At 34.4% G+C, this 25,213-nt stretch overlaps 1 protein-coding gene across 1 annotated transcript in view; it reads left to right on the forward strand.

Moving 5' to 3' along the window:
- HAT1 (histone acetyltransferase 1) overlaps positions 1–24,708 on the forward strand; it is a 49,131-nt gene extending 24,423 nt beyond the window's left edge. The window contains exons 5-11 of the mRNA XM_049887436.1: positions 8,562–8,741; positions 9,029–9,150; positions 9,651–9,755; positions 10,067–10,173; positions 15,037–15,188; positions 17,570–17,686; positions 24,013–24,708. Coding sequence (XP_049743393.1) covers positions 8,562–8,741; positions 9,029–9,150; positions 9,651–9,755; positions 10,067–10,173; positions 15,037–15,188; positions 17,570–17,686; positions 24,013–24,180 — 951 coding nt within the window. The 3' untranslated portion in view covers positions 24,181–24,708. The remainder of the gene's footprint in view (positions 1–8,561; positions 8,742–9,028; positions 9,151–9,650; positions 9,756–10,066; positions 10,174–15,036; positions 15,189–17,569; positions 17,687–24,012) is intronic.
- Positions 24,709–25,213: the final 505 nt, after the last annotated feature.

Consider the following 25,213-nt stretch of genomic DNA (forward strand, 5'->3'; position numbering starts at 1 on the left):
AAAATACCAAAAATGAAGATTAGATATTATATATTACTACATACTGTATGTCATAATTTTCTTTCTCTGTAGAAGTAGCAGTTTTTCCAAAGAGGCCAACTTTTTCAAGACTTGAAACTGACTTTAGACTTTTGACTTTACATCTTTTTCTAATCGTTTTGTTTTTTAAAACTTTCTCTCATTATTTGAACTGACTTTTTTTTAGACATCTTATCTGGGAACAGAGCCCTGGTGGGGCGGTGGTTGAATTGAGGGGAGAAAGAGAAAAATAAAAGAGGCTACTGCAATAGTTAAAGCAAGAGTGCCAGTAAAAGTAGAGAATGGTACAAACTCAATTGGATTTGTAGAATGAGTAATAGAAGAAAGAGAGACAGTAAAAATCTACATAATGTTTCATTTAGATTATTAACTCCAACCCAAAGCAAAGAAACTTGATGTCTTAGTGTTGACTGTTGTATTTCAGGTAACTGCATTGTTTCTGCTAGGTTTTTTTTAAATTATGGGGAGGGGGACTTGTGGACCCCCATGTCCTACCTTCTGATACTCTCCTAACAGTGTGGGCTATTGTAAATTGCACAATACAACAGAAAAGCTCGCGGACTGCCTGAAATACCCTTAGCGATTGTCAACTCATTTAGTTATTTGAGAGGGCAGTTCTACTTGGAAATAAATAGTCCACACACAGTCTTCTTATTTTGGTAGTGGCAAGGCACCACTTGGTAATTCCTGCACACAGAATCTTTCAAGCCTAAACTTGTGTTTTCCATGATATATGGGTGGAATTTAGGGTCTTTAATTGATTTTGTATTCAAATATTTGAGCCACTCTTTGAGAAGAATCTTTACCATGCTTATATGTATTCTTGCACATTTTTTGCAAAGATGTGATAGCCTTCCATTTGAGCAAGACTGCAGTTGGGGTCTTTCATTTTCATAGTAAACTGTTAATGAAACTCCAGTATGAAGCAGATGAATCAAGAAACAAGGAGGCAGGAGGCCTTGGATTTCAGAGAACTAGGTTACAATTTTGGCTGCATATCTTGTTTAACTGGGTGAATTTGGGCGATAGCACATAATCTCTTAAATCTGTCTCATCAGAGGATAATACGCATAGGACATTATGAGGAGTAAATGAGACAGCATACAGTGTATAAAAGTGCCCATTATAGTATTTGGAACTGGAACTAATTATATTTGAATCTACCAAAAGGGCTAGATGGTAGTTAATGTGATTTGCATAGAAGATCCACGTAATATACTTTTCATAATTTAATACGAAGGGAAGGTTTTTTTTTATTTTAAACATATAACCTGGCTTACTTTTTATTAGAAGGAAACTCTGTAATCCCTCACGTTTTACCTTTCTGTCTTGACTATCAGAAATTTCAGTTAAGCTTAGAGCTTGGTTGTAACAGGCCAGGTTTTTCTGGTGTGTTTTACTCTCTATTATCTAATATTTTTGGCTCTGTTTTATGGCAAAGGACTTGCCCAAAGTCACACAACTTGTAAGTAATTGAGATTGTACTAGATATGGAAACCCTGGTGGTGTAGTGGTTCTGGTTTGGTTTGGGTATGCTAATATGCTATTAGCTTCCAGTTTACTGCTGTCATGAGAAATTTCCCTCTTGCAAAAAATCTCCGTATGTCTTAAGTGTTAAAAAAAAAAAAAAAAAAATCACTAAGCTTAGTGGAATCACGTATAACAAATTGTGTACAGCATGAATGGTCTTTTGTCTGTTATTCCACTTTATTGTCAGAAATATTTTCAGTACCTAGTTTGTTTTTTGCTCCCAGTTCTCAGCTGTGTTTGAGATGGCTAAGTTTGTGAAATAAATATGTAACTGCACTTAATATTTATTTTATTCAGTTGTTTGTATCCTTTGGAAATTTTTGAAATTACAAAAGTGATTCTGAGCGACACTGTAGTTGTGGCGATTTGATGTTTGAGAAGATTTAATCTTAGATAAACGAGCATTTAACATAGATTTATTAAAATGGAATTTTTCCTTAATTGAATATTTATTAGATTGTTAAATTCTTCAGACTGAAACCTAGCTAGGTGTTCTTATTAAAAGTGCAGGTGGTATTTTCCGTTGTATTGTACAAATTCACTGTTGTTTGAGGCTTTTTTATTTTGTTTTTTAGCTGAGGCCTATAGAACTGAGTTGATTTCTTCCAAAGGAACTATTGACTTATTATTGATAAATCTTTCAAATGCTGTATGCAGTGAAAATAGCAATGTATTTGCATTGACTTCTCAAATTGTTCTACTCTTGAAAGCCAGGTTTTACCATGTTAGAAATACTGTGTTAGGAGTCTCAGGGATCAATATTTTATACTATCTTTTTGTAGGATTAATTATTTGCTTCATGGTCAAAGATAATTTTTATTACATGTTCAAGTAGCGACTTTTTTTCCTTTATATAAAAAAGAATAGGTAGTAGACGTGGGGCGAAAGTGTGAGTGTTCATTCCACAATGCCTACTGTGTTCTTGATGCTGATGATACAGCGCAAACAGAACAGCCACTGCTCTCATGGAGCTTACTTTCTAGCCATGAGAAAAAGTCAATAAAGAAATAGCAAGTTAAATTCAGATAGTATTAAATGCTATGAAGAAACATCTTAGGTTAATAGAGTGGGGTAAGGGACTTACTTCAGACAGAGTAATCATGGAAGGTCACTTTGAGGAATTCATGTTTTTGCTGATTCCTTAATGATAAAGAGCCAGACACGTAATAATTGGGGTGGGGGTGGGGGAGGGAGTTGAGTTTACTAAGCAGAAGGACCAGCAGATGCAAAGACCCTGAAATAAGAACACCCTTGACATTTTTGTAGTGCAGAAGCGTCACTGTGATTAAAAGTTATTGTGGTGGTGGAAAGAGAGATAGGAGATGGTTGAAGGAGTTGGCAAAGCTAGACCATATAGGGTCTTGTAAGCCATAATAAGGTGTTTGGGAAAGATAAGAATAGCTGGCAGCCTTTAGAGGTTCCAAGCACGTGGGGGGAGGGGAGGTCACAGGATGTGATTTACATTTTAAAAAGATAATTCTGGCTGCTATGAAGAGAACACACTATAGGTGGCAAAAGTTAAAGAATGGAGACCAGAACATTGCAGTAGTATAGGAGACATTGGATTCAGTTGTCAGACTGAGAATATATTTTAGAGGTAGAGCAAGTAGGATTTGCTATTGAGTTAGATGTGATGGATGAGGGCAAGATGAACAAGGACCTCATTGCATAAGCAATAGTGGTACTACTAACTGAGATAGGAAAGATTGGAGAAGTAGGTTAAGTGGGAAAAATCAAGAATTTTATTTGGAAAATTGCATTGATAAAGGGAAGGGTTACAAGCTGATTAATGCAGTCAGTAAATTGTACACCTGTAAAAGGTAGAATTGGCAAAAGTCGTGTGATAGACATATTTATAACAAGGACAAAAAAAGAGTAGCTGCTGAGCCTGCTTAATGTACAGCCAAACACCTCATGGGATTTGATTCTGGTGTTTGGAAGTTTAGGGTCATGGTTTCATGGGACATTCCAATTAATTGGCCTAATAACACATTTAGTGCACCTGTTCTACCTCCTAGTTCCTTGCGCAGTGCCTGGGGTCCTAACAGCTTGCAAGTGGCCATCCAAGGCACAACAGTTGGTCTCTATTACCTAGAGTAACAGGAAGAAGGAGTCAGGAATAGGAGAAGGAAGTAGAATGTGTGGCCAGTTGCCTCCATGAACAACTGCCTCCTTTGTCATGAGACCAGAAGAACTGGATAATGCCTGGCTACCATTATTGAAGAATCCTGATCAGAAGGTGGAACTGTTAAACAGAATTTCAAATTCTCATGGAATCCAGACTTTACGGAGCCATGGAGGCTGAATGAATCGCTGAAACTATTTCCCTGAGATAACCTTTAAAGCATAAGCCAAAAATATCCCCTGAAGTCTTCTTAAAATCAAACAGTACCTTAGCTTAACTAGTAAAGAATGTCTGCCTTGAACATTATGCTCTTTTAAGATCTGTCTATATGAGATCAGATGGACAACAGGAATTTGGAAAAGGAGAATGAGAATGGTTGCTCGACTTGAAGAATGTAATCAATGTCACTGAACTGTACATGTAGAAATTGTTCAGTTGGTGTATGTTTTGAGTATATTCTCAACAGTAAAATTTTTTTTAAAAAAGAATTTTGTTTGGATATGTTAAGTTTGACTATTATATAACACCATATTTGAGTTTTGACAGACCACATCATGTAGTATTATTTTTGAGGATGAAAAATATGCTCATTTAGGTGGTCAGAAGCCATAGCAAATCTGCTTAGAGGTTGATTTTCTTGTTAGAATTTTGCCATTAAATTAATCCTTGCCATCATGCGTTCTTTGTCCTTTCCAGGCCAAGTTCTCCAGTTGCACCAAAATTCTTGAGACACAATTAAGATGTTTGTAAAATCTATCCACTTGCCACCATCTTTAAAGGCAACATAATTATTTTGAATTTTACAGTACAATAAACTTTTGATTATTTAAACATTGATGACCCATCTTATGTTTGTCCCTGACATTTGCTTTTATTAATACCTCTTGTCTTCCCTTGAGGTAATTTAATTGCTTTTCAGTGAAAGTGTGTGTAACTAAGATTGTTTAATCTTGGTAGTTGCTGGCATTTCTGGGAAATGTTTGGTAGAGAATGTTGAAATACGTAGATAAGGTCTGGTGTTAGCTGTGAATTTCAATTATCTGTTGTATCCTTGTCTCATTAAGGAGATTGAGTTTCAGAGTAGATTAGAGCAGATTTTTAAAAATTTCTAGATTCTTCAGCCTCTTTATACCAAAATTCTGTACACTTAGAAACGTTTAATCTTGAAGAAATGAAAAAATAATTGGTAGACTACTAATGTTTCACTATACGCTTTATGGTACTTGTGATAGTTTTCTTTATAGGTAATACTTTTTATGAAATATCAAAGCTTTAAAATAATTATTTAAATTTTTATCTTGGAATTTGGTTTGCGTGTTCAGAGCAAAACACTTGTTACTGTTGTCAGTTACCTTTCGAGTCTACTCATATGAGTCAACTCATAGTGACCCTGTAGAACAGAGTAGAACTGCCCTATAGGGTTTCCAAGGAGCAGCTGATGAATTCACCCTGCTGACCTTTTGGTTAGCAGCTGAACACTTAACCACTGCACCACCAGGGCTCCAATACAGTGTAAATAAATATAACATAGCCTTATGTTTTACCAGTGGTGAAAAAAGTTTGCACTTAAAAAACATTTTGTTTTCTAACAGTACTCTCAATTTCTACAGTTGAAGCTTAAATATTGTCAGCGAATATGAGATTGAACAAAGTAAATAGATGCAGATTTTTTTTTTTTTGGCTTGTTTTTGTAGCATATCTTAGTCATTCTTTAAATTATAATGTTAAGTCCATGTGCCACTTTAACCAGGTAAAGGACAACATGTACCACCTGCCTAACATGGCTTTGATTGCTACCTCAGAAATAACTCACCACAGACAAATGGTGCTATTTAGGATAAGAAATTAAAGACTGATGTCACTGGGTTTTTAGATGTGTGTAAATACAGATAGGTATAATGTATTTATATTATAACAGATTACAAGTTTTTCTTAGGCACCTTTTTATGCAGTAAGGAGGAAAAACAAAAATTATTTCTTACGAACATCTTCATATGTAACAAAGTAGAGAACGCTGAAACTTGAAATGACCATATTGAGAAAGTACACAGTTCAAAACATTTAATCATGACCTACCTAACATAAGACTTAACTAGAATAGTTATTTTATTTTTTAAAGAAATAGCCACATATTAGGAAAACATTTGTACAGGATGTCTTTATTAGCTGAATATATCAGGTTGCATTCTGGATTCTTGATTTAGTCAGCTTAATTTTTTATCCTTTTTATATTTTTATATAATCTTAATTTAAGCTTTGAGTGACATTCTTAAAGATAGGGAATTTTTCAGTGATCTTCAGAAAGTAGAATTTAAAGACTTTAAGCTACTTGATTTGTAAACTTTCACTTAAAGCACAATAAAAATTATTTAAAAAAAAAGACTTTAAGCTACAAGCATTGAAATGAGAAAGTTTGAGTTGAACTTTAACTACATTCAATTAAAAATTGATTTATTAGATGGATTTTTTTTTTCTAATGATGATTTTATACCTGGCCAATTACCTAATTTGCAAATAAGTATTTTAAATTTATTTTAAGAAAAGAGTACAGATCTCTAAAACATGGTGGTTATAGGGTTTTGTTTTGTTTTAAGCAAATCCATTTAATAGAGAAATGCAGACATTTTTCCTTAGAAAAGCAAAGTCCTGAATTCTGGATTTGAGGAGATATTTGGTCTTAAGTTAATGTGTTTTATTATGTAAGTAAATCAGATAGATACACATTTTTTCTAATCTATGCATATATAACAGATTCCTCCTTTTCGTCCCCCTGTAAAACAGTTCTTAATATGTAAACTTTGCAAAAGCAAAATATTTGAAGATATTTATTATAATAAATACTAGGTATCCTTTTAAGGCTGAAAGTTAAACATTAACTCTCCTTCAACTTTGTTTAGCTCAAACCTTTGGGTTGTTCTGTCTTCCACTAAAACTGCCAGTTGAAGCTTAGTTTCTGAGAAATATGTGAAGTAGATTGATGGAAGAAATGTAAAGTGATTTGATCATGTTTTACAGTGCCTTGTTGAGAAGACAGGACATAGGGAAAGTTTTCAGAAGTTAAAATTATAGGTGCTGTAAGTGTCTTGAAGTGATTTTTTTAAACTGATAAATTATAAACCTGTTTATTTAAGTATAGTTTTTCTTAACTTTTTTAAAACTGACCTAAATTATACTACTTTATTCATCAGTAGTTTGGATCTTAATTACCACATAACAGGCCTATTTTTAAACTATCCCTCCCTATTATAATTTTCTTTTATAGTTATTGAAATTATACTAATTCTGTAAAATATGCTTAAGATGGTCTCTTCACATTAGATAGCAGTTTCAAGAAAAAATATTTATCAAATAGTACTTTTAAAAGAAGCAAAGATAGTCCTATCAAATCCAGTTTATTTGATCTTTGGGTTGAATGGATTGCAAGGACGTGGTGAATGTTTTAGAAATAAGCTGTTGAGCAAAATGTTGAAGAGCTATATTTTAAATAAAAGCTCTTTTTTATAGCTATAAACAAGTTATATATAAATGTTGGTGGTACCAGAACATTGGGAATAAAACTTGTTTGTAATAAATTCCATCCCTGGTTCTGTATCCTAAAATGTAACTGAATGATAATGAAGTGCTATTCATCTGCAGGTGCATTGCTTCTACTTAGTTAAAAGATGGTTGAAAGGACAGGAATTAGTAGCATGTTGTATTAGCCTTTTGTAGTGTATTTTGTCCTAAGCATCTTAATTTCCCTGTTTTGAATGCTAAGTAGTAAGGGTCTTGGTTTAGAACTAATACCCATCATGCATGTAAACGGTATGAAAGAGCTGCTTAGTAAGTTAACACAAAGTGTTCTTGTGTCAGTCCTTGTGGAAATAGATACAATACAAACATTACAGCTGAACTCACGGCAAACTCCATTAAGTAAAAACCTGGCCTCATTGTTCAGGGAAAAGTTTGAATAGAATGCAAGCTCATTTTGTTGAATGTAATGTCAGGCTTTTAGGGGACTGTATTGAGGGATAAGGTTTTGTTAAGTTGAGACCAATTCATTAAGTTTTATTGCCTGGTGAGAAGCAGTAATACTTTATTGTAAGACTTCATCAAATATTCATGGTTAAAGAGAAGTAGTAAATGTATTCAATCAAGTGGTCTTTTGGGGTTTTGAAAAGGATTATGAAGTCTGCTCAGCTGATAGTTTTAACATTCATCAAGGTTGTTTAACAAGGGTAATTTTAATCTCTAAGTTTAATTTTGTTGTCCAGACATGTCTCTCTTTACCTTCACAAGTCCAACTCTATAAAAACTGTGCCACATTATAGGAACGAGTGGATAATGTAGCCATTCATATAATTTATGTATTTCCTAAGTGGGTATATTATAAAAACTATCTTCCTAGTTTTGAATTTGACATGTAAAGGAGTTGTGACCTGTCTGCTTGTTCATTGGGGGATTGCTATTCATTTGCCCAGACTCTAGCCCCACCTCACTACTGCTGGTGATCTTTTCATGTCTGGGATAATATGATCTCTTTGACACATATAAAATAACAAGCAGCCTTTTGTTTTGGCCAGTTCAAATTGTTGTGAGGGAGATAGTCAGCATTTTCTGTATGACATGAATTTCAGCAGTGTTGTGCCTTTATTCTTATACTTGATATCAGGCTACTTGCCTCTTATTTATTTTTTAGCTCATCTCAAATTTGTGTGGCAGTGTAGTTTAAGCACGTCACTTATCCTTTCCCTGTTCACTATGTGTTTAATTCTTTAGTTTGTTAACTGGAGTTTTGTGATTTTGTCTGTTTCAAAGAAGTTGAGCATATTCAACTAGAAGTCAGATTTGCTATTAACCTTATGTCTTTTAAACCTCCATTCCTTAGGCGGATGATGTCGAGGGTAAAATTAGACAGATCATTCCACCTGGATTTTGCACAAACACAAATGATTTTCTTTCTTTGCTGGAAAAGGAAGTTGATTTCAAACCATTCGGTACCTTACTCCATACCTACTCTGTTCCCAGTCCAACAGGAGGAGAAAACTTTACCTTTCAGATTTACAAGGTAAATATAAGAGTAAATATTTCTTGGGTAAAGTTATTCCATTTGCCTGAAACTGTATGCTGTTTTGTTATTTTCAGTGATTTGTTCAACTTCAGGAAGTGAGTTTTTATCAGCACTGAAAACAGGGATCTATTTTCTGTGTGTGTGTGTGTGTGTGTGTGTGTGTGTGTGTACACATCTTAATCTGAGACTTCTAAACATTTTCCCTTAGGATAGTTTTATGTTTTGCAGACTTTCACTTACCTCTGTGATGAGTTTCACCTGACTTTTCCTGGCTTTTTCCCTAGGCTGAGATGACATGTAGAGGCTTTCGAGAATATCATGAAAGGCTCCAGACCTTTTTGATGTGGTTTATTGAAACTGCTAGCTTTATTGACGTGGATGATGAAAGATGGCACTACTTTCTAGTGTAAGTACAGTTCTAAAGCAACAGTAGACCTTATTACCTCCACAAAGCCAGCATTTTAATTGTGGCAGCCCAATTATTGGGACAGTATAATGATATTTTTCCCAGGAAAGAAAAACTATTGTTTATGAGGCATGAGTTTTCCTTCATTATGCTTTGGGAGACCTTGAGAATAGAGCTGAATTAAATGCTGTTGTCCGTTAGGACCCTGAATGTAGGCTTAAACAGTAAAATGAGCTTTGCCTGTGTTTTCTTTTACTTGCCACCTATTCATCTTTATAATAGGCAAGTGCACTGAAGTGATGTAAAGAGGTCTGATTTATCCAAGTTGCTGCACACCAATTAAGTGAATTGTACATTCAGAACATAGCAGGTGTACCCATTGGGCCCTCACAGAGTAGCTTGCTGACACTGAAAATTCAGTCAGAGAATGGAAAAGAAAATGGACACTGCATGGGAGCGCGACTGTAATTGACCTGCTTGGCTTTCTGTTTTATCTGCAGATTTGAGAAGTATAATAAGGATGGAGCTACGCTCTTTGCAACCGTAGGCTACATGACAGTCTATAATTACTATGTGTACCCAGACAAAACCCGGCCACGTGTAAGGTAATTGGCAGTATAACACGTGCCTTGTCTTTTATTTCAGAAGAACTGTTGAAGTTTCCAATACTTGTTATAGTACTGTTGATTTGTTTAAAAAAAATTACCATTATTTACTGGCTATGTACTGATTTATTTCATTGTTCCCTTGGAAAAAGTGTGGAAGATTAAACCAATTTTGAGTTCATAATATTTGAATTTCTTAAAGATTGATTAAAAAAAATCACAACTTTAAAATTGTTCATAGTATGTTAGGAATTTGTACTTTTTAAACTTATGTTTTGATATTTTAATTTTAAAATAATTTTTTACTATAGTCAGATGCTGATACTGACTCCATTTCAAGGTCAAGGCCATGGCGCTCAACTTCTTGAAACAGTTCATAGATACTACATTGACTTTCCTTCAGTTCTTGATATTACAGGTATGTAAAACTTGATTTGATGCTGAAAAAAGTCTTAAAAATGTCTTCTTTCCTGGCTAATATTATTCTTATCAGAAATAACTATTTTAGCCAGCTGCAATCTCCTGGTATCTTCTTGGAGCTATCTAAAGATGGCTTAAGGTTAACATTTTACACCATAAATCTTTGTGGGGGATTGGATTGCATTTCTAACTCTAAAGTGTTTAATTGAACAAATTGAAGATGATGAACTGAATATATACCGGAAAAATCTTGGTCAGGCATAAGTACATTGAAACTCTGATACAACTTTTATTTTTTCAGTTTATTTGACAAACTGTTACAGTATTCAGAGGCTGCCTGGGCTCTAATTTTCATGTAGTCTTTCTTAAAGAGGACCAAAATATTCTAAATTCCCCTGAGAAAAAAAATCAAGGTAAATAGTTCCTGAGTACACATTTATACTCTCTAAATGTGTGCTTTGACAGCAGTAGTATAGGTGAAATGTAGGCCCGTTTGTTTTGAAAATGGCTTTCAGTATAGATTAGCCATAGAAGTAGTATTATGTACAGGATGCTTAGGAGAAGAGGCCCTGCTCTTTAAGAGGAGAAGCCATCATAAAATGGAGTTACAAGTGATAGTATGTTAGTATGTGAACCACCAAAGGACAAAGTTGCCCAAGAAACATTTATGTTGAAATTTTTTTCTTACCCCCTAAGTAACAGTTTCAAATTTGTTACTCGTAAAGCTGTTGAACCACCTTTTTTTTTTTTCATGAAAAATACCAGCTATTCACATCCAAATAGGTATTAAACTTTAATTCTATAAGTGTTTGAATACACCTTTGTTTTTAAAACTACAATATTTAACATCCACTACAATTTTAATTTTAAAATGCTATTTTGTTTAATTTGTTTAAAAACACGTACAAAAAAAAAATGCTAGATGTGGGACTAGCAAAGAATATAAATAGGTAAAAAACCAAATGTGTTGCAGTCGAGTCAATTCTGACTCACAGCGACCCTTATAGGACAGAGTAGAGCTGCTCCATAGCGTTTCCAAGGAGCCGCTTTCAGATTCAAACAGCCTACCTTTTGGTTAGCAACCCTAGCTCTTAACCACTGTGCCACCAGGGCTCCATAAATAGGTTAGTAATTACATTATCAGCATTTTCCTTTTTTCATATAGTGGTTTTGTGTGTCCAGGTTAAAATAAGTTGCTCCAAAAAAAGATTTTTAAATTATTCCTGTAGACCGATAAGCTGGGGAAAAAGCATGCTGTTTTTATAAAGGAGTTCCACATTTATAGAGTTGAATTGTCTTTTCATCTGACTTTCTTGCTACTGTTAAGTGGGTTTTAAACTTGGAAGACAAAGAAGTGTTAGTAAAGTTTGATTGTATCAAAAGTTATAAATTGTTGAAGTGACACCTTCACCAGCTTGGTGACTTGTAAAATTATAGAAACATAGCACAAACTACATTACTTCCTTTATTAGAGCTGAAAATTGTTTAGCTTCTGTTTATTTTTAGAGCTTGGATTTGGTGCTACATGAAGGGACTTTTTGGTGATTTTAATCTGGAGATTTAGAGTTCATATCAGTAGTCTGTCTTTTCTAGTGGCTAACGTGTCAGCAGCGGTTGCTTCTATGAAGCCTCTTAACTACTTTCTTCTGTCTACCCCAGCCAGTAAAGTCCTTGATACTTAGCACCAATTAACAGATAAAGAATTTTATTTCTTAAATCTCAGTGAAGAGTCATCAATAATGGTAGTCTTTATTCATTGCAAGCTGAAGTCTTTAAGGAGAAAAGGCTAAACATGCTAAAGTACTTCTGAATTTGACAAGGGGGTAAAAAAAAAAATTTTGACAAGGGGGTGTTGGCCTTTATTTCTAGTATTAACATTTCTCAGCTTTATAAAACACTCAGAATGTCTTAGAAACTGTTTTCCTTAAGATATTCTAGATTTTGATACCCAGTCCTTATTAAAAAAAATACAGAATTTTCCACTCTGGTTGTCTATTCTCTAAGCTTGTTGTTGTTGTTTTTTTTTTTTAACTTCACAGATCTTCAGTAGGCTCTGGATCTCTCTTTTACAATCCAGGATATTCTTTATGTTCAGATGACCTTTTGTTTACTTGACATATAACCAGATATAGTAATAATTAAAACTTACTATTGATGACCTAGGTGATATCATACTACTGATGGATAGATGTTTGTGGTGTAATTGTCACTCATTTTCTTTTTTTAACGCTCAATTTGAAAAGTGGAATACTGAAAGATGGTTGTTTATATTACGTACATCTTCCTTTTGAGGATGTCAGCCTTTTAAGATAGATATATTTAAATGCACCTGAGTTCTGTGACTTTATAAATAGAATCAACAATTCGTTTCCTCCAAAACTGTGAAGAAAGTTGTATTTGCAAATAGAAATTGATCTTGAGCTAGGATATATATATCAGTATTATTAATCTGTCAGAGCTAATTATGTTTGTTTTTTAAATGCCCCTTATTGTTCTGGAATACGTTATATAGCTTTTTAGAATATTAAATTTCTTATGTTTAGGTGATTTGTGCTATCATCTCATTTCCCTTCTTCAGAGTATTATTTTTCTATCTCTAATATAGCCCATTAATATGGAGAGGCTTTTTTAAAATGATAGAAGAGCACTCACGTTGTTAGATGATGTGTTTAACTTGGAAAAAAACTCCATTTTTGACCTTGCATATCACTATAGATTTATATTCAGGCACATTTATATGATTTTTGTAATATGGAAACAAAGGAATAGAAGGATGTCACAAATTATTGGGTGTCATTGTAAGTTCATTTTCAGACTGACACTTTTATTCCTAATTGAAGAGCTACGAGATTGAGGGGTGACTTGGCCCCTTATATGAAGTTGCAAATAAAATATTATCAGTCTATAATGGCTGAGTTAAAACTAAACAGAATTTTTTGGCATGGTGTTTTGATACATGCGAGAATTTCAGAGAAGAATATGACATGGGTTTTTAGATTTTGTCAACTGTAATTTTTATATATTTTTTTTTTTAACTCCTCTGAGGACGTTTAAGTTACTTAAGCTTTTACTCATACTAAATTGTATTTTAAATCAATGTTAGCAGTGCAGCCCTTTTTTCTAAACTAGAAAGAGGTGGTAGACTGGAAAACTAATGCCAGATAAACTGAGCTTTATCCATTAGGACTTACAAAAGGATTTTTCAAGAAGATTTCTTGCTTAAGAGTTTGTCATTTAGTAGAGTTTTTATTAAAACAGCTTTATTGAGATATAATTTACAGGCCATATAATTCACCTATTTTAGGTGTACAATTCAGTGATTTTTAGTAAATCTGCAGAATTTTACAGCCATCACTACCACAGGCCATCACCCTATAAAGATCCCTCTTGCCTGTTTGTAGCAGTCCTTTCTGATTCATTTCTAATTTAATCCCACTGTTAGAGAACATACTTTGTATGATTTCAGACCTTTTTCACTTAGTGAGTTTTGTTTTATGGTCTAGGTTAGAGGCCAGAAATCTTTTTCTTCAAAGGGCTAGATAGTAAATATTTTACGCTTTTCAGTCCACATATAATCCCAGCTGTATATTCTTAGTGTTTTGTTATTTTTTTCCTTTTATCACTCTTTTAAAATGTAAAAGCCATTCTTAGTTCAAAGGCCATACAAAAACAGGCCATGGGCCAGATTTTGCCCATGGGCTATAGTTTGTTGCCCCTTGGCCTAGCATAAGGTCTGTCCTGGAGAATGGTCTATGTGTACTTGAAAATGTGTATATTCTCCCATTGTCAGATGGAATGTTCTATAAATCAGGTCAAGTTGGTCGATAGTATTCAAGTCTTCTGTATCTTTGCTGGTTTTCTTTCTTTCTAGTTCTATTCATTATTGAGAGTGCAATATTGAAATTCCCAACTATTTTTGCTGAATTGCCTGTGTCTCCTTTCATTTCTGTCAATGTCCGCTCCTTGTATTTTAGAGCTCTGTTGTTAGTTGTGTATGTTTATAATTTTAATATCTTCCTGGTAAGTTAACCTTTTTGTCATTAGAAAATGTGTCCTTTTTTCTCTTGTGCCTGGTGTGTGTAGCCACTCCAGCCCTTGTACTATTCAAATAGTGTATCTTTTTCAATTTTTGACTTGGAACCTGTTAATCTAAAATATTTACCTTATGAAGATTATGTAGTTGGATCTTGTTTTTTAATCCTGTCTGACAATCTCTGCCTTTTGATTGGAAACTTTAATACCTTTACACTTGATATAAGCATTGCTGTGGTTGAAATTATGTCCGCCATTTTTTTATATGTATCTCATTTGTTTTGGTCTCTCTTCTTAGCCCTTAGCTATCAGAAAATACTTGCTTCTGGAATTACTCATCAAAACTTGGTTCTCTCTCTCATTTATATAGCTACTCTAATTGAAATTAAAACTAAGATGCATGTGATAATATACTAGTCAAAAAGTTTACATTTGAAAAGCTCAGCTCTGGTGTCACATGTAATATTAAATGTATTTGTAAAAGGTTTACACCTACAATATTGACAAAGATAATCTATTATTTTAAAAAATAACTTTTTCATATTTTAACTTTTAAGAATATTTCTTTTTTTTTTAAAGAATATTTACCTTTCTCTCCAGGTATGGGAAACGCTGGTGGCGTAGTGCTTAAGTGCTATGGCTGCTAACCAAGAGGTTGGCAGCTCGAATCCACCAGGCACTCCTTGGAAACTGTATGGGGCAATTCTACTCTGTCCTATAGGGTTGCTATGAGTCGGAATCAACTCGAAGCAGCAGCCTCCTAGTGTGTATGTTTAGATTGCAAATTAGATTGAGTAAGGGAAATGTTATTCTGGCTTTTTTTCTTTAGCGGAAGATCCATCAAAAAGCTATGTGAAATTAAGAGACTTTGTGCTTGTGAAGCTTTGTCAAGATTTGCCTTGTTTCTCTCGGGAAAAGTTAATGCAAGGATTCAATGAAGATATGGCAATAGAGGCACAAAAGAAGTTCAAAATCAATAAGGTATTTTTATTCTGTAGGAGGAAAACAGATTTAAATTTTAAGTTTTTTGTTTGTTTTTTAAGTACGTAACTAAGATATTGTAAGTACACTAAGAATACATTTGTGGGAGGCAGTAGTGGTTAGGAGTACAGGCTCTGAAGCCAGATTGCCTGGGTTCAAATGTGACTGCACCACTTATTTTGTGACTTAGTGCAATTTTGTTTACTCTCTGTGTCTCAGTTTCTTCTTCTATAGAGTGGAAAAATAATAGATTGCATGGATATATTAAGTGTAACAAGCAGAACAGAGACATAGTAAAATCTTATATTTGCTTTTTTTTTTAATGTATCTAACCTGGTTAACTGGTTATACCACTGGAGAAGTATTGGTGGGAGGGGGGTTGGAGTAAAATACCTAACTTTCACTTAATATGTGCCTTTATATATTTTTTTAAATACACACACACACATATATATATGTGTGGTAAATGTATTAAGCTAGGTACAGAAAAAGTAATATGGGTGTTTAGAGGAGGGAGTTTATATTACATTTATGTAAGCATGGGAGCCCAGAGTATTTCATGTGAGGGATGGCATTTGATCTAAGCCATGAAAAATGGGTAGGATTTGGATTGTGAAGGTATGTGGATTGAAGGGTATTCCAATAACAAGGACAAGCATTTGATACTGTTGACCACCACTTGCTTAACTTCTAAGACACTGTATTCCCTGGTTTTCTGTCTACCACTCTGATCTGTCTCAGGATTCTTTCACTGGTTTCTACTCTTACATATGCCTCTTAAATGTAGCTCCTCCCAAAGGTTCTTTATTTTTCATTTTGTCTCATTCTTACTCTGGGGGTCTCATTTAAATCAGGGCTTTGAACCAGTTCTAACAAATTCCCTGGTAACACTAATGCCGCTGGTTAGGGACCAATTTGTTATACATAAGAATCACCTGGGGATCTTGTTAAAACTATAGGTTCTGATTCAGTATATCTGGGGTGGAAATGCAAATTGTCAGCAGCGGTTAGAACTGAATGAACTGGCCAAAGCTCTGGTTTAAATCTCCAATCCATGTAACTTTCCTGAGCTCCAAATCTATATATCTAAAAGTTTGCTCGTCACCTTCAGCGAACTACTCAACTTTTCATCTTCTGCATTAAAACAATTTAAGGATTTCTTGACTGTTAGGTAAAAATCTACATACTTAAGAAGCATTTTACATCTCTAGACTGTATTAAACCTATTTTTATTGAGAATTTATTTAATAACTCAGATTTTAAAAGAGAACATGAAAAGGAACATATTTTTTTAAATCATGCTGTTTTGTTATTTAAGGAACCCAAACTTCTTAATATGACACACAGGGCGCATCATAATCTGGACCCTGCCTACCTCACTAGCCACAGCTTCCTACCACTTACCTAAGTGCCGTGGTTTTACTGAGTTGCTTGCTATTTTCCAACTATGCCATAATCTTTCTTCCTTTTGTGTACCTTTATATGTACTATTGCCTTTGCCCATTCCCCCATCTTCACCAGACCAAATAGGACTCTTTTTTTTTTTTTTTATTAGCTCAAGTGTTCCTTCCAGGATGTTTAAATATTATCTTCCCAACTTGCTTCAGATTTATGTTCTCACTGTCATTTCATACTCTTCCTTCACAGGCAGTCTTTCCTCTTAGGTATTTCTAGAATCCTTGTCCCCTCAGTATTCTTACTTGGGTTACCTCAGTTCATGCTTTCATCATTTTTTCCTGATTTAGTACCTCAGGTCCTTAACTGGTTTTCTTCCCCCTTTTTCTCTTCCCTTTTCCATGTAAGTGCACGAATGCTTAAAACTCGGATTTGTGTATGTCACTCACTTCCCCATTTAAAATGTATGACCTACTAGATACAAGTCCAGCTCTTTAACTTCAGTATATAAGGCTCTCTGTTATTTGGCTCCATCTTCATTCTCCTCCTACCGCTTGCTTCTAATTTTGTGCTCTAGCATTGCCAAACTCACTCACTCACTCATACACACACACACACACACACACACACACACAACTGCCCTCTCCTCTTTCTGGAATAGAACACTCCCTTCCCTTTAAGTCCAACTCAGGTCTTATTCTCCTGGGAATCCTCTCCTAATATCACCCCCATTCCCGGGCTTTGCTACCATAATACCCAATGAATATTTATGTCATTAAATTGACCATACCTTAATAATTTGTATTACCCACTACACTACTAACTCCTTGAGGACAATGTCTGTCCTTTATTGCTTTTCTTCTGGTACCTAGGATAGTCTCTGGCATATATACAGATACAGATATTCAGTATGTTTTATATTCTTTTGAAAAAGTGTCGCTATTACTTAATTTGAAATTTTTCACTTTTTTCTTTTTTTTTATTAGCAACATGCTAGACGGGTTTATGAAATTCTTCGACTACTGGTAACTGACATGAGTGATGCTGAACAATACAGAAGCTATAGGCTGGATATTAAAAGAAGACTAATTAGCCCATATAAGGTAGGACTTTCAAGAGTCTTAACCGTTGTATTCTTGTCAGTGTTTAAAATGGGAAGAAAAGCTGGGAAATACTAGTGTATGGGACAGTTCAAATCATTTTCCTATATTAACTTTTATAAAAGTGAAAATACTCTTCCAGTTGGTTAGTAGGAATTCTCACTGTCATATTTTACAACTTAAGCTATAAATCTGCTTTTCATTTGTATAAATGCTAGTCCCAAGGATAGTCTACCCATGGTTAGTTTTTTCTTTCACTTGTATGTATCTTTTAAAAATCTGAATGCCCAGGCTTTTCCTCCAACAATTCATCTTGTTTCTTTTTCCCCAAGTCTCTCCTCTTCCCATTTTTCATATTTATTCTCTCTTTGCCTTAGTTGTCTCTTTCCTAGATATGGCCTTGGTTGTCCTTTGTAACCTCTATACCACAGCTAAGATTTCAGCTTACTATTCTTTACCTTATTCTCTTTAAGCATTCTTCTTTCCCTTTTTCATTTCCCATATTTTCTTCTTTTTCTTTTACCTCAACAGTTTCCCTACTAGCTCAGGTTTGGCCTCACCATCGTTTGGCCGTTGTTAGAATGGATATTATCCATGCCAACTTGTGTGAATGAGGAGTTACTATGCTAGTTGTAGCTAGGGAGTGAGGTGATTGTAGAGAATATTTAATTTATACAACACAATTATTAAGCACCTGCTATATGGTTGTTGGAAACCCTGGTGGTGTATTGGTTAAGTGCTACGGCTGCTAACCAAAGGTCAGCAGTTTGAATCTGCCAGGCGCTCCTTGGAAACCCTTATGGGGCAGTTCTACTCTGTCCTATAGGGTCACTATGAGTCGGAATCGACTCAATGGCAGTGGGTTTGGTTTTGGTTTATATGGTTGTTGTTAGAGGAGACCTGGTGGTGCAGTGGTTAAGCATTTGGCTGCTAACTGAAAGGTGGGCAGTTCGAACCCACCAGCCACTCCATGGGAGAAAGATGTGCCAGTCTGCTTCCATAAAGATGTACAGCCTTGGAAGCCCTATGGGGCAGTTCTTCTCTGTCCTGTAGGGTGGCTATGAGTTGGAACTAACTCAGCGGCAGTGGGTTTGGTTTTTTGGTGTATATGGTTTCTACATTTATGAACACTGTACCTGTAGGCTTACACAGTAGAATAGCTAGGAACATAAATGGCCAAGGCAACTCTGTCTTAAAATTTAAGGTGAAAATAAAGGAAATAACAAGTAATTAATATATCAAGTACACATGGTTCTGATTTTCCCACATAACGTTAAAGAAAACTCAGGTTTTATTTGCCATGGATTTTCCTTTTATAGAGCCAATCCTTTCAATGTAAGTGGTTTACTTGGGTCACACTACTCCTTTTTTTTTTAATAACATTTTTTTAAATAACATCTTACTACTTTGCAGTGAAGGTGTATTTCCTAATTTGTCATTCAAAAATGTCACATTCTGAATATAAAAATAATAGTTTTCCTATGACTGTAAAACATTTCATCTTAAATCATGTGTACACATAGTTCTTCATACTATCATTTCAGTAAGCAATTCAATGAGTTTATTTTCTCTCTTATGAACCACCATCTGCATATAACAGGTTGTATAAATTACTATGGTCTCCTCAAAAATTGTCCAAAGTCACATTTTATTCTTTGATGTTTATCAATTCAAAAACATCAGAAAATAGGTAACAGTGTTCCTTTCTGAAGATTTTAAATCTTTAATATTTACTCTGTTAGCAAGAAAATTTCTGAATTCAAACATATAGCCCACTGCCGTCGAGTCAATTCCAACTCATAGCGACCCTACAGGACAGAATAGAACTGCCCCATAGAGTGGAACAATGTAAATAGATCTCACCATGACAGCATTTGAGTATACTCACTCCTCACTTATTGACACGGTTAGGCTCCAAAGATCAGGTGGTTATGCAAAAATCAGCATTATGTGAAAGTGGAGTAAGACCACATGAGATCACAAAATGGAGGACAACTACATCATTACATAACTGCCAAACCACTGAGAATCGTGGCGCAGGCAACTTAACACAGAACCTTAACCATCACAGCCAGAGATATTCTTGCCTTGCACTGTCAGCATTTGTTACTGCCACATATATGTTGTTAATGCCAAGATAGTACATTTTTTTTACTATTGTCATTAAATGTGAAATATCATCTAACAAGATAGTTGATGAGTGATGAGTAGGTGTATTAAAACTGTTTTAAGAAAGTGAAATGACTATTGAAGTACGGCTCTCACATATTTTAAATGATAATCATTTTTTATGTTGTTATTAAATACCCTCCCCTGAGTTAAATAAAACAAGTCCTATAGGAATGGAGGAAACCCTGGTGACGTAGTAGTTAAGTGCTGTGGCTGCTAACCAAGAGGTCTGCAGTTCGAATCTGCCAGGTGGTCCTTGGAAACTCTTATCGGGCAGTTCTACTCTGTCCTATAGGGTCGCAATGAGTCGGAATTGACTCGACAGCAGTGGGTTTGGTTTTTGGTTTTTATAGGAATGGAAGAAGCAGTAAGATTTCCTCATTGAATATAAGCAAATGATTATCTCCAATTTGTCATTTTAAGCTGACATTCATATGCTTTGTTGTATTATCACAACATTCTCAAATGTGAAATTAAATAAGAATAAAGTAACATTTCTTAATAATAAAGCATGGTTTGAATGCTCTTTAGGTCTTTAAAATGTATGCTTAATGGTGAACAGTTGGAATATAAAAAAATTTAACACATTTTATGAAAAGAAACTCTAGAATTTTGATCATTAGTGAATTATTACTGAGGTATGAGCTAATTATTGTTATCAAAGTCCACCAATTTTGTACTGCCTTGATTTGAGGGATCAGGTTTATATATCAGCTGAAACAAATGCACTTTCTCTCTAAGAAACTACCTTGGTTTCTTAGTACTTCTTTAAGCACTTCTACCTTACTTAAAAGTTCTTTAAAAACTGGCAGTTCATTTTTATCAGCGCCAAGAAGGGAGAAAATAGCCTGTATTAAAGAGAATCATAAAAATGAAGCACAAAAAGAGACATCATATCTAGCACAGAAGTAATTTTCAGGTGTTCAAGAAAAGGTAAATTTCAACAGTTTGGCTAAAAAAAAAAAGAAAAGTTGATGCAGCATTAAAGCATTTGTATTGCTTCACAGGTACATTTAAATTCATAATTGGTTTACAAGTATAAAATTTAGAAATCAGTTCTATAATGCTGGATTTGGAAACAGGAAACTCAGTTTTGAGGTCTAGTTCTACCTTTTACAAATTGTGTGACCATGGAAAATGTATTCACATCTGAGTATAAGGTTTCTCTTTATAAAATGGAAATGATAGTACGTTTATCTCACAGGCTGTATATGAGAATCAGATAATCCTTTTGTAAACCACAATATGTTGTATAATCTTTCTTCCTGAATACAAGCTGATTGTAATAATATTGAAACTTGCTATTTTCTAAGTACTTTATATATTTTATTTGATCCATACAATTGTCCTATGAAGTAGGAATTACTATGAGGAAAAACTCTCTCATAAGTTAGCCTGCTTCAAACCTCCAGGTCTTCTGGAGTTTGCAGAGCCCGTGCTTTTTTCCTCTCACTTTGCCTCCATAGTAGCCAAGGAACTGAACAGAAAGAAAGTATATTACATTGTGCATGGTTTTAAAGATGTCTTTTGAGAAGTCTTTGGAATTCATATGCCTTAACACTATTATTCTTCTTAAATTCATATTAAAAAGAATCTTATCTCTGCACTTCACAAGAGAGACTTGTTCAGCAGATGGAAATCAAGGAGACCTTAGAGGTGCTGGCATTTTTGAGATTATGTTTATAAGCTCTCTTGGACCTGTGAAAAGTAGGCAAGAAGAAAGGTCTTCTGTACATAAATTCACATTTGAGTCAGATATTAATAAACAATTGTATTGACATTAATACCATCTTTAATTTGACTATATTAATTGCGTAATATTAACAGCCCTAATCTATGAAAGAATTAAGTTTTTGTTTCTGTGGAAGAGACATATTCTATAGAATGTCTTTAGAAAGTTCACTGTGGTCCCCAGCCATTATCTTTCAGTATTTCATTTATACTCCCAGTGTATGTCACTTTACTGGATAGAGGTGTTCCTCAAATCAGTTTTTCCCCAGTTCTTCTTTTAAAAAATTTTTAATATACATATGCAAAGCAATGTGTACAGTTTAAGGACGATTAAAGGTTAAAAAAAATGCTTCAAATTAGTCATTCTTAACTGAGTCATATCTTAAATGCTTATGAGAAACTTTATAGTTTTAATTTTTTTCCATACAGCTGTTACATGTATTTCTTATTCCTAGGTACTAAGAGCTCTTAAATTTAATCTGTATATTTATTGCCACGCCAATAAAAATTACAATATGATTAATTCTGACATCTAAAAAAATTTGATAGTGAAGAAATTGAAGATGCTAAGGAGGGGAGGGAGAAATTGGAAAACTGAGCTCCCTTAGAGAGAAATTTAAAAACAGCATAATTAAAACAGTATGTTACTGGTACATGATTCATTCATTTAGAACAGAATTGATAGTGTAAAAATATTAAGAATTTAATATGATTAGAGGCATCTTTAAGCAGTATGGGGATAGATTATTTAATAAATGTTATAACTGATCAGCAATTTAGAAAAATAGCTTATATTCCTATCATACACCACAGTTTTCTGATGAATTAATTAATCCTTTAGTTCTTGAACTGCTTCCTTGAGTTAGGTCTTTTTATATAGGGCAATCATTACTCTTGGCAGAAAAACAACTTCTACAACATAAATCATTATCATACACAGTAAGAAATATACTGTCCTCCTTAAAATCAGTCCACCTGAATTTTCCAAGAACTAATACTCAGAGTGTGGTAGATCGTCAACATGAGCATCACCTCAGAGCTTGTTAGAAGTGCAGAATCTCAGGCCATACACCAGACCTATAGAATCAGAGTCTGTCCGCCTTCTAATAAGGTTCCCAAGTGACCTGTATGTACACTCAAGTTTGAGAAGCATTGCTGTAGAAGGGCTTTCACTAATGAAGTTAATTTTTCCTCTCCGATGACAGTAGTAGAAGCCTAATTTACTTAGCCCTCCAGTTTAGACCCAGGCAGGATCAACATAATTTTTTTTGTAGTGTCATAACTTATTTGAGTAGACTTAAGTCTAGTACTTTGTTAGTTGTGAACCTTGTTTTAGAAATGTTTGTGTGACTGTAGCTTAATTTTGAGCTTTTTAAGTAGTAATCATAACTTATTTGCCTAGTGTTCCAAAACAATTAGGGTCCCTTTTAAGGAAACCCTGGTGGCACAGTAGTTAGAGCTATGGCTGCTAACTAGAAGGTCAGCCTTTTGAATCCACCAGGCGCTCCTTGGAAACCCTGTGGGGCGGTTCTCCTCTGTCCTTAGGGTTGCTATGAGTTGGAGTTGACTTGACGGCAGCAGGTTTTTTAAAGGGACATTAGTTAGTGTTTAGGAGTGGTTTAAAGTATTGTTTTTAGGGTTGTGCTTTATTTGAATTGCCTTTTGTGAGGTAGGTGGACATAGAGACTAAGAATACAGACTCCCAGCTGAACTGTTAGGTTTGAATCCTGGCTCCTCAGCTTTCTGCTCTCTAACTGTGGGCAAGTTATTTAACTCCTGTATCCATTTTTTTCTTCATCTGTAAATTGGAGAAAATTATGTTAACATGAGTTTATATATGTGATTTCTAATCTCTATATAAAGTCAGCTCATCGACGGCAGTGGGTTAATAAGAGAGAAAATTGATACAGTCTAGAACAGTAAATCCAAAAAGTATGACAGTTTTTTCGTTTATCTTTCTGAAGCTTTTCTACCAGTTTATGTTAAAATTAGTATGTTTAATGTGGTCCACAAATATACTGGGTAAGGGAACCTGGAAGTGAGCATACTGGTAGTTCAAAAAATGATTAAATAATAGCACTTAATCTCAGTTGCCTTTCTTCAGTTAATTTATTTTATTTGTTAAAGAAATGTTTGAGCGTCTATACTGGCCAGGGTTCCTTTATTATGCTTTGGAGCAGGCTGCTGGTCACCTACTATATTTACCATCAGTTGATGAAAATATCAGGTCTTTTGGTTAACAACTTTTAAAGGGCTTTCAATTCCTGGTTAACCTTAAGTTCAGGCTTCTTTAAGAATAAAACTGTATGAGACAAATTTGGGCATATCCCTGCTGCTTTTTTTTTTAACATTGTAGACATGAAATTATAAGAATACAAAGAAGTATCTCTGCTTTCTGAGTCTAACAAATAATTGTGCTTGTTGCTTAGAAAAAACAGAGAGATCTGGCTAAGATGAGAAAATGTCTCAGACCAGAAGAACTGACCAATCAGATGAACCAAATAGAAATAAGCATGCAACATGAACAACTGGAAGAAAGCTTTCAGGAACTTGTGGAAGATTACAGACGCGTCATTGAACGACTTGCTCAAGAGTAAAGATTCTACTACTATGTACAGGAAGTTTGCAGATTTCTGTACATTGCGCTGTGAAAAATCCTGTGATGACTTTAATATCTTGTAACATTTTACTTACATTAAAAGTTATCTATCTTTAGTTGAATATTTTCTTTTGGAGAGATTGTATATTTTAAAATACTGTTTAGAGTCTATGAGCATATATTGCATTTAAAAAAATATATAGGTTCTGAAATACCACTGTAATTGCTTCCCATATTAAACAGTATAATAAATGCTTAGTTGTGATATGTTAATGTCTGATGATATGATTCTTAAATACTGATGATAACCTTTTCCAGTTGTTAAAAATCTTAGGTTTTAAGCTTTCGTTATTCCTCCCATACTTTCCTTCGGTATTCTGGCACCTTTAAAACACATTTAAGGAGTTACCTGGTAACCAACCTTGTTTTTCCTGCAGGATTTTTCAGAAACTTGATACAACCTAAAACCTAAAGGTTTGGATCAGATACTAATGGAAGATAAATCTAGAATTTGGTATAAACATTTTATAAATAATATAATAAGATAGAAATCAGTTCATAAAAATCCAGTTTATATACCATTATGGAAATACATCTTGTGTACAATGAGATGCATTTTTATTATGATTTGCTATAATGTATTGAAGTCCAAGGAAAAATAAGAATAATGCTCAGCTGCTTAATATAGTCTTATTTTAATGTAGAGTGTCAAATTAATTGCTTGATAAGGAATCATTAAAAGCTTGATGTTCACGATGTGTAAGCCAGGTATTAGATAACATCTAAAACTGGATGTAAGTTGAACTTTACTTTTAGAAATTTGACTTGTTCAATGCTGAGGGCAAAATCCCAGCTTGGACAAGCACTGTCTTATCCTTAGACTAATTCTCCATCAGTAAAACACGTGAAACATAGCAGAAGCCAAGTAACTGGTAGCCTTTGAACACAAAGCAACTGTGACCGGCAGCACACTGACTGAGCTGTCCTCCTGAAATGAGGGCGCTGTAAAAACTTCAAACCATCTTATCTCA

The sequence above is a fragment of the Elephas maximus genome, chromosome 6 (assembly GCF_024166365.1).
Source record: "Elephas maximus indicus isolate mEleMax1 chromosome 6, mEleMax1 primary haplotype, whole genome shotgun sequence".
Taxonomy (NCBI): domain Eukaryota; kingdom Metazoa; phylum Chordata; class Mammalia; order Proboscidea; family Elephantidae; genus Elephas; species Elephas maximus.